Raw genomic sequence first — 18,762 nt, 5'->3', positions numbered from 1 at the left:
AAAAGCTTAGAAACAGACCCACACGTATACAGACCCTTCACTTATCACAAAGGAGTGGTCTTTTCCAAAAATAGTAGTGGGACAACTGGGTATCCATATAGAAAAACAATAAAATCAAACTAAACCCTCACCTTACACTATCCCAAAAATAAATAAATAAAAAAGCAAAAAAACAAAAGCAAAACACCAAAGAACTATGTGGGTTATAGACCTAAATGTGAAAGGCATATCTATAAAGCTTGAAAAGATAATAGAAGAAAATTATCTTCATTACTTCATGAGAGAGAAAACTTTTTTAAACAGGATAAAAAGCATTAACCACACACATACAAAAGCTACTTAAATTCTACCACTTTATAAGAACTTGTTCACGAGATACCGTACAAAGAGTAAAAACACATGTACAGAATCGAAGAATATATTTGAAATACACAGAATACGTCTAAATGTACCTATATCCAAACTACACAGGCATACCTCAGAGATATTGCAGGCTCGATTCCAGACTACCACAATAAAGCACCCATCTCAATAAAATGAGTCAAATGAGTATTCTGGATTCCCAGTACATATAAAAGTCATGTTTATACTCTACTATAGTCTATTAACAGTATAATAGTATTAGGTCTTAAAAAACGTACATACCTTAATTAAAAAATACTTTATTGCTAAAAAATGCCAACCATCCCCTAAGCTTTTAGTGAGTTGTAACCTTTTTGATGGTGGAGGGTCCTGACTCAATGCTGACGGCTGACTGACCAGGGTGGTGGCTGCTGAAGGTTGGGTGGCTATGGCAACTTCTTAAATTAAGACAACAGTGAAGTCTGCTGCTTCGATGCACTCTTCCTTTCATGATTGAGTTCTCTGTACCAGGAGATGTTCTTTGATAGCATTATGCCCACAGTAGAAATTCTTTGAAAATCTTTCAGTCCTCTCAAATCCTTCCACTGCTTTATTAACTAAGTTTATGTCACATTCTAAATCCTTTGCTACCATTTCAACAGTCTTCACAGCATCTTCCCCAGGAGATTCTATCTCAAGAAACCAGTTTCTTCGCTCCTCTGTAAGATGTAACTCCTCATCTGTTCAAGTTTGATCCTGAGATTACAGCCATGCAGTCCCATCTTTGGGCTCTGCTTCTCCAACTAGTTCTCTTGTTATTTCTATCACACCTGCAGCTACTTCCTGCCCTGAGGTCCTGAACCCCTCAAAGTCTACATGAGGGTTACAATCAACTTCTTCCAGACTCCTGTTAATGTTGATATTTTGACTTCTTCCCAGGCAGGTGTGCCTTGTTTTATTGTGCTTTGCAGATACTGCATTTTTTACTGCAAAGTCTACTCAGCCTTTCAACGGTCACTTCCAGAATCAGCCATGACCTCATGGGCAAGGTAGCCTCAAACATCAGGCAAACTTCTCAGAGCTTTCCGTATCTTCCAGAACCTGGCCTCATAATTCCTTACTGCCTTCACAGCTCTTGAGGGTCTTCTGGTTTTTCCAATTATCAGCAATATTTGGTTTGAAACTTACCTAACATTGTGTACCAGTCGGAGGAGAGAAGTGTAACATCTTGCTTTTTATTTCACACTTAAAAACACCGATTTCTTCCTTGAGTCAACAAAAGCTCATTATAAACCTTTTTGTGATGTTTAAATGATTCCATTCTATGGATATACCATAACATATCTCAAACATCACCCCCCCCCCCATTTGTTTTAACGTTTACATTGTTTTCAAGTCTTTACTGCTCCAAGTATGACTGTGATGGACATCACTGGGCATGATACTCTTCTGTACATTAGATTATTTCCTTAGGATAGGTGCCCCAGAAGTGGAAAAATGAGGTCCATCTAGAATAACTGTAAAATTCCCATTTAATAACTAATCATCAATGACTCTTCAAACGATGAGTAAGTTGATACATTTTTAAAGCCAGGTAGGTGTTCTATTCTCTGTACACCATTTCCTGAACTCTTGAAAAATAGTCCCGTATAACCCTACCAAATCAACACAAGCTGCATCAATATCTGATCTGATATCAAAATCTGATGTATGAATATTTTAACAGTGTTTTAGGAAGCTGCTCATCCTATCAAAGGTTTAAGCCAAAAGGGAACAACATAGCCAAGAAAAAAAAAACTCTACCTCAGAAGACAACTATATGCTAGCAGCAAGAACTCATATTAATAAAACAGTCTCCAATTTACAAGTGTTACATTCCAAAACCTCATTTGTAAGTCAGTTGTTTATAATTCAGAATATATTTTTACAGTATATTTATAATAAAAACAACTAAAATGAGAGCTTCCTTAGGTTAGTCCATGGAGGGAGGTAGGAGAGTCTGACAATAAGACTAAGAGATCAAGACCCAACAAAGACTACAAGAGGTCTATAACTAAAAGGTTTTATTTTCAGAGAAAATTGGACATGATTTATATGTAGAAAGAATCAGAAGAGAAAAAGATAAACGAAAAGCTAAGGTTTCTGGCAAACAACAGGGAATGAGATCTACCACACAGCTAGAAACACTAAACACCATTAAAAGAAAGGCTACCTCCTTCCTCTTAAACAGAAGAAAGGCAGGGAGGGCAGGTTCAGAGATAAACTCAGAGATATGAAGGCAGTAAGCTGAAGGCTGTTCCTGATGGTTTTGACTTTTCTCAGTGCACGTATTCAATAAATATATGCCAAGCACTGGGATAAAGAAGTGAAAAGACAACATGCCTGAATCGGAGAGCAATCAGGCAATAAACTATAAAAAAGAAGTAAAAAAACACAAAGTTCTAAGACCTGAAACCATAAAACTCCCAGAAGAAAATACAGGTGGCAAGCTCCTGGACATGGGTCTTGATGAGGATTTTTTGGATCAAACTCCAAAAGCAAGGGCAAAAAAGCAAAAATAAATGGTACAACATCAAACTAAAAAGTTCCTGCACAGCAAAGGAAGCCATCAACAAAATGAAAAGGCAACCTACTGAATGGGAGATGATATTTGCAAATCAGGTATCTGGTAAGGGGTTAACATGCAAAACACATAAAGAACATTTATAACTCAACAAAAAAACTTTTTTTTTTAATTTTTTTTTTTTTAACGTTTATTTATTTTTGAGACAGAGAGAGACAGAGCATGAACAGGGGAGGGTCAGAGAGAGGGAGACACAGAATCCGAAACAGGCTCCAGGCTCCGAGCCGTCAGCACAGAGCCCGACGCGGGGCTCGAACTCACGGACCGCGAGATCATGACCTGAGCCGAAGTCGGACGCCCAACCGACTGAGCCACCCAGGTGCCCCCAAAAAAACTTTTTTAAAACTCTTGATTTTCACATGGGCAAAAGTCTCAATAGACATTTTTCCCCAGAAGACATACAGATGACCAACAGGCACATGACCAACATCACTAATCATCAGGGAAATGCAAATCAAACCCACAATGAGATACTACCATATTCCTGTCAGAATGTTTAGTATCAAAAAGAAGTGTTGACAAGGATGTAGAGAAAAGGGAACCCTCATGCACTCTTGGTGGGAATGTCAATTGGCGCAGTCATATGGAAAACAGTATGGAGGTTCCTTAAAAAATTAAAAATATGGGGCGCCTGGGTGGCTCAGTCGGTTAAGCATCCGACTTCGGCTCAGGTCGTGATCTCACAGTCCGTGAGTTCAAGCCCCGCATCGGGCTCTGTGCTGACAGCTCAGAGCCTGGAGCCTGCTTCCGATTCTGTGTCTCCCTGTCTCTCTGCCCCTCCCCCGTTCATGCTCTGTCTCTCTCTGTCTCAAAAATAAATAAACATTTAAAAAAAAAAAAATTTTTTTTTTTTTTAAATTAAAAATAGAGGTGTACTTAGGTGGCTCAGTCAGCTGAGCATCTGACTCTTGGTTTTGGCTCAGCTCATGACCTCACGGTTCATGAGTTCAAGTCCCGCATCAGGCTTCATGCTGACAGTGCAGAGCCTGCTTGAGATTTCCTCTCTCCCTCTCTCTCTGCCCTTCCCTGCTCGCTCACTCTCTCTCTCTCTAACTTAAAAAAAAATGTTTTAATTAAAAATAGAACTACCATAGAATCCAATAATTCCACTTCCAGATATTTATCTGAAGACAACAAAAAACTAATTTGAAAAGATACATGTACCCCTATGCTCACTGCAGCATGATTTACGAGAGCCGACATACGAAAACAATCTAAGTGTCCGCTGATGGATAAATGGATAAAGACGACGTGGTAGGGGGTGCCTGGGTGGCTCAGTCAATTAAGTGTCTGACTTGTGATTTAAACTCAGGTCATGATCTCATGGGTCGCGGGATTGAGCCCAGAATCAGGCTCTGCACTGCCAACCGGGAATCTCTCTCTCTTCCTCTCTCTGCCCCTCCTCTGCTCGCACTCTTTCCCTCTCAAAATAACTAAACATGTTTAAAAAATAAAATAAAAAGTGTAATCCTGAACTAAGAACTTGAAAAGATGTGGTATATATGCACAAGAGACTACTACTCAGCCATAAAAAAAAATAAAATCTCACCATCTTTGACAACATGGATGGACCCTGAAGGTATTCTGCTGTGAAATAAGGCAGAGAAAGACAAATACCGTATGATTTCACTTATATGTAGAATCTAAAAAAATAAAACAAGCAAATAAAACTCATAGATACAGAGAAAAAAATTCATGGTTGCCAGAGGGGAGGGGGGATTGGGAGGTCAGCAAAATGAGCGAAGGGAGTCAAAAAGTATAAACTTCAGTCATGGGAATGTAATATATAGCTTGGGGACTACAGTCAATAATACTGTACTGCATACTTGAGAGTTGCTAAGAGAGTAAATCGCACAAGTTCTCATTGTAAGAAAAAAATTTTTGTGAGGACAGGTTTGTAATTCTGTATGGTGACAGATGGTAACTATACTTATTGTGGTGATCGTTCGGTAATGTATACAAATACAGAATCATGTTATACACCTGAAACTAACAGAATGTTCCATGTCAATTATACTTCAATATAAAGAAAAATAGCACACTCAATGCAAAGAATTAGAGTAACATAGTAAGAATATGCTGAACAACTCCTCTAGGCCAGTGAACAGGGAAAGCTTCTCTGAGATGAATCTGGACTAAAAGTTGAAATTACACAAAGGAGCTGGCCAGGTAGTATCAGCAGAAGAGGAGCCCAGAGGACGGGTCATCTTTAAGTCCAAAAGTGAAACAGGTCTAGATTTGTTTGAAGAATAAAAACATCAGTGAGACTAAAATGGAGACAGCAAAGTAGAGAGAGCAAGAGAGAGATGTGGAAGAGGGAGGGAATTAACAAGGAGATATTACAATAAAGCCTAAAATACAGCCTTTTTAAATTTTCAATGAAATTTTTAAAAAATTAAAAATGTTTAAGCTTTCAATTAAAATTAAAAAATTATCTGCAAAAACAGAGATAATACCTACTCACAATGAACACTTATGAAAGGCCTGTATAACTTCCAATAAAGTAGGCACTCAATATGTTAGTTCCCCTCCCCATTTCCATACAACTTGACCAGGCTTATCTTCAGGGTAGGCAAGAATTATGTACCGAAGATGAGTGAGAGAGAACACATCACCCTTTGATGACTCCCAGGAACTGGTACCATTATTTCTACCATCTTGGTTCACGCCACTCCAACTTCCTAATCCTGCATGCTCTCTGACTGATGACCAAAGGATAGAGAAAAGGCAGCAGGCCACCCGAGAACAGGGTAACCTACGATCTGCAAAAGCTACAGTAACCACCACTCCTTCAAAGGCACAAATCCAGCAGAGCTCCCAATAAGAGTTTCCATTTATATCCAGGGCGATACACACCAACCCACATGGTCTCCCTATTTAAAGATAAGGGCACTGGGGTCCCTAGTTAGCTCTGTCGGTTAAGCGTCCAACTCTTGATTTCGGTTCAGGTCATGATCTCACAGTTTCATGACTTCGAGCCCTACATCGGGCTCCGCGCTGACAGTGCACAGCCTGCTTGGGATTATCTGTCTCCCTCTCTCTCTGCCTCTCCCCCACTCACACTGTCTCTGTCTCTCTCAAAATAAATAAATAAATGTGAAAAAAAAGAAAAGTAAGTGCATTAACTTCACAGAACTTAGGTTAAAATGCAATATTTGCCTAATACCTCTGGAAAAAAGACATGCTTCCTTCTAACAAAATGAAAATAAAATTGCTTAGTCTTACATACAATGTCCAACCTATAATATGCAACCAATAAATGTTTATGACAATTAATTGAAAAATATATCACTTCTCATAACATACCAGATTTAAAACATCATGCGTTAAAAAATGTCTCCAAAACATTTGATTTGCTTGCATTTTCAAGCTGGTACCATGTACCTTCCACAAGTATTATTTGTCCCTCCTTCAAATGTGACCTTGTAAAGATCATTTGTAGATTAAATGTCTGCTTTTCTCAAGATCTTTTTGAGATGAATCCTCCGATGACCAGGGAAATCAGCATTCTACCACTAGCTCTTGAGTTTTTAACACTAATGCAGACATAAAGAAAACATAGAGACCTACTCTTTTGATGTTAAAATCTTCTAGAAAGAGAAACACCCTAAATATGTATAATCCCTAGGGAAAAAGTTCAAAAAAGGCTTTGTGAATAATTCAAGTCAATAGTCAACAAACTTCAAAAGCTAACAACCTGCCTTTACTACTTAGTGAACTTTAAATTAGCAGTCATAGTTAAAGCATAAATGGACACTCTGAGCTTAAAAAACATTCCCCCCCCCAAATTTCTAAAAAGATAAAATATTTTCCTGCTTAGTGTGTCCTCTACTTGGCCAACTTTATTTTGTCTTCCAAGTCTTCCAATAGCAAAAATGGCTTCCTTTTGTTTACCTCTGCCTGTACATTTACAGCGTCACTCAAAACAACGCCAAAAAGAAACGTGCTTAGCTCTGGGAAAGCAACAGCATCCTTGTACAGCTGCCATACAGCCCATTCATAATAGCTTTCTCATTGGCCTCGCTCCTCCCTTTGCTTCTGCCAAGGCTCAATGGTCAATAGAAAAAAAATTTGGAAAGTGCTATGGTCACAATAAAGAGGAATACAATTATGCTTGGAAATAGCTAAATTTATAAAAAGAGAAAAGGTACCAAGAACAGTGCCTAAACCTAATTCTACTCTGAACACAGACTCCTTTCTAACGCTAAGGAATGTGAATTTCTAATTAGGCAGAAAACTCTAAGCATATAGGACTATGAATGACTAAGTATTTTTATCTCTATAGACCTCAACTTATCCATGGAAGTTTTTTCAAACATTTTTATATGTTAAAACATGATAGGGGTGCCTGGGTGGCTCAGCTGGCTAAGCGTCCAACTTCGGCTCAGGTCATCTCACAGTTCATGGGTTCCAGCCCCACGTCGGGCTCTGTGCTGACAGCTCAGAGCCTAGAGCCTGCTTCAGATTCTGTGTCCCCTCTCTCTCTGCCCTTCCCCTGCTCATGCTCTCAAAAATAAACATTAAAATATTTTAACGTGATTAAGCTTTATACCTTAAAAATGAGTATTCAGGGGCGCCTGGGTGGCTCAGTCGGTTGAGCGACTGACTTCGGCTCAGGTCATGATCTCATCGTCTGTGAGTTCGAGCCCCGCGTCGGGCTCTGTGCTGACAGCTCAGAGCCTGGGACCTGCTTCTGATTCTCTGTCTCCCTCTCTCTCTGCCCCTCCCCCACTCATGCTCTCTGTCTCAGAAATAAACATAAAAATTTTTTTTTTTTTTAATGAGTATTCAGTATGTTGAATTCAACATAAAACATGTAGAATCTGACTACAGTTTTAAAAGGCTCCATATTGCTCAAGGGAGCAGGAGATATAGCAGGGAGGACACCAGGTCTGGAAACCTGGGTTCTAGTCTGATGACCAACATTAACTGGCTCTGTTGACATTAGGCAAGTTTATTCACCTCTCTGGATCTGAATTTCTGCTTCTATAAATGAGAGTGATCAATTAATTTCTAAAGCCCTGTTAAGTGTTTCTTAACACTTTCTTAAAGCTTCAAGTTTTAGAAACTCATCAACACAGAAACTTGAAGAGATTTAAGTTTTACAAGTATAAATGTACAGTGAAGCTTTTAAATATTTTTTAAAGAGAAATCAGAAACCTATACTTTTTTTTTTTTTTTTTTTTTTTTTAAGAAACATATCATCACTAGATAATGGCCCCAAGAAAAAAGCCTTTTACTTCTAATTACTATTCTCCATTATTGATTTATCAAAACTCCATTCAGGGATTTGAACTGTAATTACTACCTAACACTTCTCAAATACCACCCAACACTATTTATTAAAGACACTATGCCACTTACAACTAATTACCAATCTCATTACTTTCATTTATCACATTAACTGCGCACACAAAAAAAATACATCCAACACAATGTACGATATTAAAGAAACTACATGTGCTGATAGTTTAAACATGCAGTTTTTATACACATATCCTATTTTTAAAAGGAAAAAAAAAATCTCTATCCGGACTCACTGGTGCAACTTCAAACCAAATACTCAGCATGAGCTAGAAATTAGACGATTTTAGCATCGCTTTTGGATGTCAGGCCCAATTGAGATGTAACTGTGGCTCAGGATGTCGCAGAGGCACCAATTTGCTCTAAAGCCCTCCCCATTCCCAGTCCCCTTTCTCATGTCCTCAGGGACTAAGTCATGGTTTGCCTAATGATTCCCACAGAGGCTTCCCAGAGCCTTTGTACGACTCCAGTTACATCACCAGAGTCTGAGTACACTGATTCATCTTTAACTCCCCAGCACCAGGCATATAGCTTGAGTTCAGGAAAAGTGTGATTGCGATCAGATCCACCATAATTTTCACCTAAGGTAACAAGGAATCATATATATTTTTTAATGTTTATTTATTTTGAGAGAGAAAGAGAGCAAGCAGGGGAGGGGCAGAGAGAGGGAGAAAGAGAACCCCAAGCAGGCTCCACGCTATCAGCGTCCCTGAACCATGAGATCATGACCTGAGTTGAAACCAAGAGTCGGACGCTTACCCGACTGAGCCACCCAGGTGCCCCAGGAATCATTTAAATCAACAAACTAGACAAAGATTGTGGTCGGAAGCAAACTTTTTGGAGGGCAATATATATTTTTGGAGGGCATATATATTTTTAAAACTTTGACGTGCGAGTCCTTTGACGCAGCACATTTCATTTCTGGGAGTTTATTCTAAAGAAATATTCAGAAACCACAAAATGGATAGTCACTACAGCACAGTTTCTAATATTTAAAATCAGAAATAACCTAGAAGATTATCAATACTGTGCCTGGGTGGCACAGTTAAGCATCTGATTCTTGATTTCAGCTCAAGTCATGATCTCACAGTCGGGAGACTGAGCCCCACATAGGGGCTCAATACTGAGCACGGAACCTGTTTAAGATTCTCTTTCCCCTCTCTCTGTGCCTCCCCTGCACGCTCTCTAAAGAAATAATAAAACAAAAAGACTGTTAATATGAATTCAGTAAACATATTTAATTATGAAATCTTATACAATCCTTAAAATTCAGGAAGACCTATATGTGGTATTAACATGGAAAATCTCCACAATTTAGCAAATTTTAAAAAAAAATTCTAGAACCATTTTTGTTTAAAGTCCCACTTTTGAGGTACGTGGGTGGCTCAGTCAGTTAAGCAACCGACTCGGTTTTGGCTTAGGTCATGATCTCACAGTTCATGAGATCAAGACCTGAGTCGGGATCTGCACTGACAGCACGGAGCCTGCTTGGGATTCTCTCTCTTCCTCTCTCTGATCCCCTTCCTCTCTCTCTGTCTCAAAATACATAAACTTAAAAAATATTCTTTTAATTAAAAAGAATCCCACTTTGGTTTAAAAATGTTTAATTCTGAGTATAAATTACTTTTGAAATTTAAGAACATAATAATTAAAACCTTCAACATAACCAAGATATCTTATTGCCATTTCTTCCAAAAAAAAAAAAAAAAATCCAGCAAGCTTACCTAAAATAAAAGCAATTGTGGTATGGAGGTTTGGTACTTCAAGCACGGTCCCTTTGCCAACTGCATGGACATCACCTGAGAGCTGGTCAGGACTACAGAATCATGGGCCCCACCCCAGATCTATTCAGCCTCTACATTTTTAACAAGATCCCCAGATGGTCTGAATTCATGTTAAAGTATGAGAAGCACGTGTTTACAAGAATCACTTAAAAGAATCTGAATACCAGTTCAAGATTCACAAAAAAAAAAACAAAAGTATTAGATGGGTGGGTGACTTAGGTTATTTAATCTCTCTGTATCTCAGTTTCATTCTCCTAAAACACACTGTTTTGAGATTTTTGATGTATCAGATGTGAAACTGCAAACTGGTCTACAATATAAGGAATGATTAGAACTCAGCTATCAGTCTTAGGGAGTAAATGCTAAGAAGTCAGTAACTTGCTCAAGTTGATAAATCTTTCAAGGACAAAAGGTGTCCATCCAGCCTTCTCAGAGCCACTTAGGGAAATGGATAAGGACGGACTGTAAGCTATAGATGCCAGGTACCTCTGGAGAGGTAGTCACTTGAAGGTGTGAGAGTAAAGGGAGACATTTTGATCTGCATTAAACTGTTTTTCACAAAGAGTGTTACACCTATGCAAAGCAGGTCTAAGAAAGGAAGAGGCAGGAATTAGGATCCCATCCCATTCACTGAACTACCAATAAGCTGGTCTCATTTTAAGACTTCCTCATGGCTGATCCCATAGCCAGAGGAAAGGCAGTGACCAGAGATGGTTCTGACAGGGTGCCTAGGAAGCAGAGTCTGCTAAGAAAGACTCATCATCCATCCCAAAAGCTGCAGACAGGAGACCCAGAGTCATCTGTGGATTTCTTCTGAAGGAATCGCAGGAGCATCTATGAGAGTAGCACCAAATCCTCCCAGGGCTTGAAATTTGCACTCTTTTCCCCTCCTCCTTTTGGAAGCTGCTGCAGGAAGGAACATTGTGGGGACAGAGCTGAGGCTGGCTTCCAGTGCTCCTGGTTGACTACTCCCACCTATTTCCTTCCAGCACAAAATGTGCTAATCATGAAAACATTTCACAATGACTTGCTTGTCATAATCCCCCTACTTTCAACAAACCTAACGTAGATCAGAATTAACAGCTTCATTAAAAAATGTGATTGAGGGGCGCCTGGGTGGCGCAGTCGGTTAAGCGTCCGACTTCAGCCAGGTCACGATCTCGCAGTCCGTGAGTTCGAGCCCCGCGTCAGGCTCTGGGCTGATGGCTCGGAGCCTGGAGCCTGTTTCCGATTCTGTGTCTCCCTCTCTCTCTGCCCCTCCCCCATTCATGCTCTGTCTCTCTCTGTCCCAAAAATAAATTAAAAAAACGTTGAAAAAAAAAAACCAATTTAAAAAAATGTGATTGAAGCTTAGGCTTAGCTTCCAAACTAATACTTAATTTGTTTTTCTTTTAATGATCTAGGTTAATCATTAGGGAAATGGGGTTTTTTTCACGTCATAAACGTTATTATGTTTGAATATAACACAAACTCCAATGAAAGAGGAATAGATCAATTTGCCCATGGTTGCCATCCCCATATCAGGTTTAGTGTATGTATACTAAAAACATACCAACAACATACTAAAAACAGGTTTACTACCGAAAATTAAATAATCCAGTGAAGAACTGGGCGGAAGACAGGAACACTTTTCCAAAGACATCCAGATGGCAAACAGAACACATGAAAAGATGCTCAACATGCCATCAGGGAAATACGAACCAAAACCAAAAGGAGATACCACCTCATACCGGTCAGAATGGCAAAAATTAACAACTCAGGAAACAACAGCTGTTGTGGAGCAAAGGGAACCCTACTGCACTATTGGTGGGGATGCAAACTGGTGCGGCCACTCTGGAAAACAGTGCGGAGGTTCCTCAAAAAATTAAAAATAGAACTATCTTCGACCCAGCAATCGCACTACTAGGAATTTAGCCAAAGGATACAACAATGCTGATTCGAAGGGGCACATGTACCCCAATGTTTATAGCAGAGCTATCAACAATAGCCAAATTATGGAAAGAGCCCAAATGTCCATCAACTGATGAATAGATTAAGAAGATGTGGTACATAATATAAACACAATGGAATACTACCCGACAGTGAAAAAGAATGAAATCTTGCCATGAGCAACAACACAGATGGAACTAGAGGGTATTAGGCTAAGCGAAATAAGAGAAAGATTATCACATGATTTCACTCACATGCGGAATCGGAGAAACTGAACAGATGATCAGAAAGGAAGGGAAGGAAAAATAAGATAAAAACAGAGAGGGAGGCATTCCATAAGAGACTCTTAAATGCAGAGAACAAACTGAGGGTTGATGGGGGCGGGGTCAATGGGTGATGGGCATGAAGGAGGGCACTTTTCAGGATGAGCACTGGTCGTTATATGTAACTGGTACATCACTGGGTTCTACTCCTGAAGCCAAGTCTACACTGCATGTTCAAAAAAACAAAACAAAACAAGGTTTACTATAGCAAGAATTACCAAAAACTTTAGCCAAAGCTATAAAATGAACAGAACAAATTCTCTTCTCCCCTGGCCCAACCCCACTTTTATTCTATATACCTTTCAAATTTTCTACCGTGAATCACATGAAATGCTCAAGTGAGCTCATTTCATAAGAAATTATGAAGAATTTTACATCCTTTTGGGGAGTTAATAGCATAAAAACAACACAATCATGTTTTACAATGACTGTATATATTACCTTTATAATCGAAAAAGGTAAAACTACTTTAAGTAAATGATACTTTAATTCAGCACTCAAGAAGATTCCTAGGGCTCCTGGGTAGCTCAGTCAGTTAAGCTTCCAACTCTTGATCTCGGCTCAGGTCACGACCTCACACTTTGTGACATGGAGCCCCGAGTCTGGCTCCTCACTGACAACACAGAGCCTGCTTGGGATTCTCTCTCTCCCTCTGCCCTTCCCCACTTCTGCTTTCTCTCTCTCAAAATAAATAAACATTAAAAAAAAAGGGGGGGGGATTCCCTACCTGATTCCCCCCTAATCAATCATACAAAAAATGAGGAGGGACTATGTTTTGACCTCATTTTATTTTGTTAAATGTCTGCACTTCATTCAGCAAGTACCACATGTTAGGCCCAGGAACTGATATCAAGACAGAGCCTGGGTCCTGAAGAGCTCTAGCGAAGGGAGAAACGGATGAAAAAGTGATAAATACTACCGCAGAGAACACAAATTAAGTAGAAGAGGAAAATGAAGTGTACAAGCCTCTGTGACCACCATGCAAAGTAACCAGTACACATTAATTTGAAGAAATGCAAACACTGAACTTGAAAGCAGATAACAGACATTTCACTGGATGGTATTAAATGCTACCTTATTTTTCAAGAGAATATCTACTTTGCTTGGGTGCGTTAATGAACGTGTGTGTGTGTGTGTGAGGACTATTGTAACCACACAGGTCACTTGCTGAATGGTTTCTGTTACTGACGCTTTGTGGAACACCTGAGAAGGTACTGTATGGAGGAAATAACCAAGCCTAAGGAGGTGGGTTATCCTGGATTCCAAGTCAGGCTCCACCATTAACTAAATTAAATTACGTAACATCTCTGAGCCCAGGTGTCTCCATCTATAAAAGAGATGATACCACCGAAGGGCTACTGCAAGAAATAAGTTTAATGTGGTTAAAATTTATTCCCACCCCCACACGTTTTCTTTTCAGTTATCCCTTCAGAACACACAAAGCAATTTAAATATTTACAAAGCTCTTACTATTGTATAAGTCCTCATAACTGGACACTGCAGGAGATAAGCAGATCATGGTCGCTGTGCTGTCCTCACGGAATTTACAATCTCAAGAGGTTAAGGTGAGTACAGAACTAATATGTACAGAAAAAATAAGTTTAAACTTAAGAGTTCTCCTATCACTGTTTACATACTTACGCAGTCACTCATCACTGTAATGTAATCTGGAGTGTAAGAATTTACACCTAGCAGTATGCCTGGGACTTAGTGTGCAAAGGAAGGAAGGAAGGAAGGAAGGAAGGAAGGAAGGAAGGAAGGAAGGAAGGAAGGAAGGAAGGAAGGAAGGAAGGAAGGAAGGAAGAAAGGAGGATGTAGTCCAATGAAATACACTGAATCATAAATTCTAATTAGTGCATCTTACTTCCCAAATACAGGAAGTTACTCAAGGTATTTTTTGGGGGGTGGTGGGACAGAGGTGGGACAAACAGAAGAAGGCAGGTAGCAGAATGATCACCTTTTGAAAATACTTTTTTAAAATTCATGCCTTAAAGGGAAGCTTTTTCCCTTAAAATCATAAGGGAACTATAAATTCTCTTATAAATTATATCTCATTAAAAAAAATCAACACCTTAGTGTTTTAATGATATAAGCTAATTCAAAATAAAAACATAACAGACCTAAAATATAGCCAGTATGTTGCTCTGCTTCAGGGGCAGGCAAACTACAACCGCCAGCCCTTTCTTTTTGTCCACCTGCAAGCTAGGAATGGCTTTTACTTTTTTAAAGAGTTGTGAAACAGTAACAAAGAATACAAGACTAAGTATGTGTCCAGCAAAGCCTAAAACATTTACTGTCCCTTGACAAAAACAGATTGCCAACTCCTGCTCTACTTCGTAATGGAATTTTGAGTCTCACTAGATACCTTACTACTTCTAAGTTTACATTTAAGGCAATCTATAGGATTTTTCTCTCCACTCCCCTGCCCAATCCTCTCTTCCCAGCCACTTTTTTCACACACAGGTATTTACACAAGTATTTATTACAATATACTCAGCTGGCAAAACAGAGGTTGACCATGTCTTTTGTTTAATAACAAGTGTCCCAGCACAAGGATTTTTCCGACAATGAGTTTAAGTTCCACAATGGATTAGTAAATTGGGCCTATGTTGACCAGAACCCATGACTTATGCCAACTTCTCCATCTGCACACATTCAATACTGGGGGAGGGGAAGAGACTAACAGTTCCCAGCACGAAGTCAAGACACTGATCATTGATAGGCTAGAATAATATTCACCTAGCTTCAACAAGGATAGAACAGGTATGAGAGAGAGACTCAGAACCGAATTCAATAAATGTGTGGGGCAATTGTGGATTTGACAGTAAGTTTTTTACCACTTACATCATACCATATGAAGAAGGGTTAGTGACATTTATTTAAGACTCTACCAAATAAAAACGTGGAAAAAAATATGCAAGCATAAAAGAAACAGTTCAATCCAATACTTATGAAAGTACTAGGAGATCTGGAGAGCAATATGAACCTATCAGCCTAATACACCAGAAACAAGACTAGTAATTTGTGATATGGGGCAGAGACATTACTAAAAATCACCTTCTAAGACAAGCAACACAAGAATAAAACATCCCTCTCTCCCAACACTAGAAAGGAAAAGCTGGGCACCTACTTCCCTTGAAGCTATCAAAACCTGAAAAGCACTCAAAGTGAGTCCTATTCTCCCCATACAACTAAACATCCTGCAGAAAAAAAAAATCACATCGCTATACACATACTTTAAAGAAATGAAGGAAAAAAACTTTAAAAAGGATCTTATTTGAACTACCTTACAGAGATTCAAAAGTTTGAGGAAAAGTTTATTATTTTTAAGGAAAGGTCTCTAATCCATACAAGTTTGGGTATATCGCATACACGTATCTTACACGAGAAACTAATTAAACATACAATTTTTTTTTTTTTAAATCCAGGAGAACCTTTTCAGTCCTCAGCCGTAAATCCCTAAAATGCAAACCTACAAACTTCAGATCTTGAATACATTTGGTATTTTTTTAAAAAGGTGTCAATGAGGGGCACCTGGGTGGCTCAGTCGGTTGAGGGTCCAACTTCCGACTTCGGCTCAGGTCACGATCTCAAGATCTTGTGGTTTGAGTTCGTGCCCCGCACAGGGCTCTGTGCTGACAGCTCAGAGCCTGCAGCCTGCTTCAGATTCTGTCTCCCTTGCTCTCTGCCCCTCTCCCACTTGCATTCTGTCTCTCTCAAAAATAAGTAAACATTTAAGGAAAAAAAAAACGTTTTTAAAGGTGTCAATGAATTTAAAGTTTCCTTTACATGCCTAACTTTCTGTAACGGTTTTATTACAATTTCTAAATAATGAAATTAAAACTACACCCACCAACGTAATAAATATGAAAAAACTTGTATCATTAACTACAATACCAATTATTTAACATGAGAAACACCAGCCCCGAAAAAGTGGCTCTGAAACCACTCGTATGCACTTCAGGAGTGTTAATGCACGCACGGGACTTATTAAGCATTTATACAGCACTTTTATATTTGCCAAGTGTTTCATAATCATTCTTATTAGCTGTTTTAGTCCAAAACAATCCATGAAGGACTTTACAGAAGAGGAACCTAGACCTAGAGAGGAACCAGAGAAAACCAATTTTCCTCTGGAGGAAATAACACCATTTTCTTACAATATGCCAGATACTTCCAGTTACTTTTCACTGACAATATGAAATTTTCCAAAAATAAGTTGTTAATTAACGAACGTGAAAAATACTAAGAAAACACTGTACTGGGTGCTCTCAAAATGCTTAAGCACTTTTAAGGACTCTGGACTACTACATTACAGACACTATAATGAGGTAAACTTCTCCCAAACGCCACACTTGATGGCTAAATAGAAAAGCGATATTTTTCAAACTTGCTTTAAAAAAAGGTAAGCCAAGAAGCTCATTGAACAAGCTTAAAAGTCAGGTCCTGTAACAAGGAGTCAGGTCGGCCACGAAAAAAGTAGAACCCAGCTAAAAGCAGCATGAGGAGGAAGTTCTGGAAGCAGTCAGAATCTGGAAGAAGTCAGAATCTGCTGCTTAGCACGCTCCGTTAATACATCTTTCAGAAGATAATGTTTCTAACCAGAACTTGTGGCTTAATCTCAGCACCAGCAATGGATCACATCCAATGTTTTGGAGAATAAAAATTTGCCCCAGCGCTAGAGGTAGAGGAAAGTTCCTTCCTTGGCCATTTAAACATCCTGATTTCTTTTACCTTGGTGTTAATATCTTAATGAGAAAAAACTATGGGCTCTCCCCGAGCGCAGTTTGCCTACGGAGTTGTCCTGACCCCAGGTCTCTCAACCGGAGCCCATAAACGTTAATTCCCGACTCAGAGCTCGACTGCTCATCCAGCTAACAGCCCCAGCCGGTAAATTGCACGCTCTTCTTCGCCCTCCCCCTCCCTCCTACCTCCTGGGGCCAATTCCGTGACCCACATCCCCAGACCCTGCAGAGCCCCAAACTCTGCACCCCCCCCATTATACTTCCGCCCTGGTGGCTTCCCAGTTAACCTTCACCCCAGCCCCCACCCCATCTTTGTCTCGCCACCCCCAAACACTACCTCAACGTTCCCCAACTCCCAACCGCAGCCCTTCCCCCCACCGCCGACCCCCACCTTCCCGGTCTCTTCCTCACCCCCGCGTCCCCCACCCTTCGGCCGGGTCACCCCAGCTCCTCGCCTCCCCAGCCCCGCATGACCCGTCCCCTCCCCCAGCTTCCTCTGTCCCTTCCTTCCCTTCCCTCGGCCCCCTCCGCCCACGCCCACCCCTGCTCCCGCGGGTCCTGGGCAGGCCTTTCACCTTGTCCATGAGCTTCCAGCACTTCTCCACCATCTTCTTGTCCACGGTGCCGGGCGGGTGGGGGCTGAGGTGGTGGTGGTGGTGGTGGTGCGGCTGGAAGGCGTCCTTCATGAGCCCGATCAGGCCGCCCGAGCCCGAGCCCCCGGAGCTGCCGCCGCCCCCGGCCCCAGAGCTCTTTTTCACGTTGCCGGCCATGGCCCGGGGAGGGTTGGGGGCCCAGCCGCGTCCGCCGGCTCCGCTCCGCTGCGAGCGAGGGAAAGAAGGAGGGCGTGAAGGAGGGGCCTCTCCCGGCCGCCGCCGCAGCCGCCGCCGGCTGTCCGGGCGGAGGGAGGGGCGGCCGCGGGGAGGAGGAGTGGGCGGTGACGGGAGCGAGGTTCGCGCGGGCGCGCCCCTTCCGAGAGCGCAAGCCCGGGGACGGGAGGAGCGCACGGCGCTCCGGGAAGCCGGCGACCCGGTCCCGACTGGGTAGCGACCCTTCCTGCGCCACCCCCTCCCGAGCCACAGCTCCCGGAAAGCCGAGGCCAAGTTTCCGCGCCGCCTACCCCTCCCCTGCCCCCGGGGGCGGGCCCAGACAGAACCTTTGCGCCTGCGCCCTCTGCTGGAGAATCCGGGAAAGGAAGGGGCGGGGTCTGGGGTGGAGTCTGCGCGTTAGACAGAAGCCGAGCCCTCCATGTTCCTTGTGGGTTGTTAGGTTGGCGCTCTTTGAGGGGTGATTGGGGTATTTAAATTAGGACAGCTAGCCGTAGAAAGAAACTTAACGTCAAGTCTTCCGCCACATACCTGATAAATAAGGAAATTGAGCTTAAAGTCATTTGCTTCTAAACATCGTGGGAGAAAAACGGAAGTTATTTCCCCACCCCTTTGGTGTTTTAAACTCATTAAGTCGGCACCGAGGGACAGGAATGCGAATGCTGCAGACTGTTCCAGCCTGATTACGAACACTCCAGAAAGGCTTAAGACACTTAGGCCGCAAGCTCTTCTTCCAGGCCCTTTGACCTTCTGAAAACAAAACATTTCCCCCTTTTTTGGCTTCTGAACACTAGTTCCTTTTCTGGGAATTGGGTATGTGCTTAAGATTCCCCGGGCTCAGCGCATTGCACCGCAGGTTAGCATCCCCAGCACCAGGCCTTGACCACA

General features: G+C 41.3%; 1 protein-coding gene across 4 annotated transcripts in view; it reads right to left on the bottom strand.

The window, feature by feature from the left end:
- CBL (Cbl proto-oncogene) overlaps window positions 1-18,154 on the bottom strand; it is an 82,075-nt gene extending 63,921 nt beyond the window's left edge. For 3 of the 4 annotated variants that reach the window (XM_058687019.1, XM_058687021.1, XM_058687018.1), the window contains exon 1: window positions 17,626-18,154. In XM_058687019.1, coding sequence (XP_058543002.1) covers window positions 17,626-17,820 — 195 coding nt within the window. In that variant the 5' untranslated portion in view covers window positions 17,821-18,154. The remainder of the gene's footprint in view (window positions 1-17,625) is intronic. The other variant, XM_058687023.1, reaches the window with a different exon arrangement.
- Window positions 18,155-18,762: the final 608 nt, after the last annotated feature.

The sequence above is a fragment of the Neofelis nebulosa genome, chromosome 10 (genome assembly GCF_028018385.1).
Source record: "Neofelis nebulosa isolate mNeoNeb1 chromosome 10, mNeoNeb1.pri, whole genome shotgun sequence".
Classification (NCBI taxonomy): Eukaryota; Metazoa; Chordata; class Mammalia; order Carnivora; family Felidae; genus Neofelis; species Neofelis nebulosa.
Note: the sequence above shows the minus strand (reverse complement) of the source record. Positions and strands in the feature narration are given on the sequence as shown.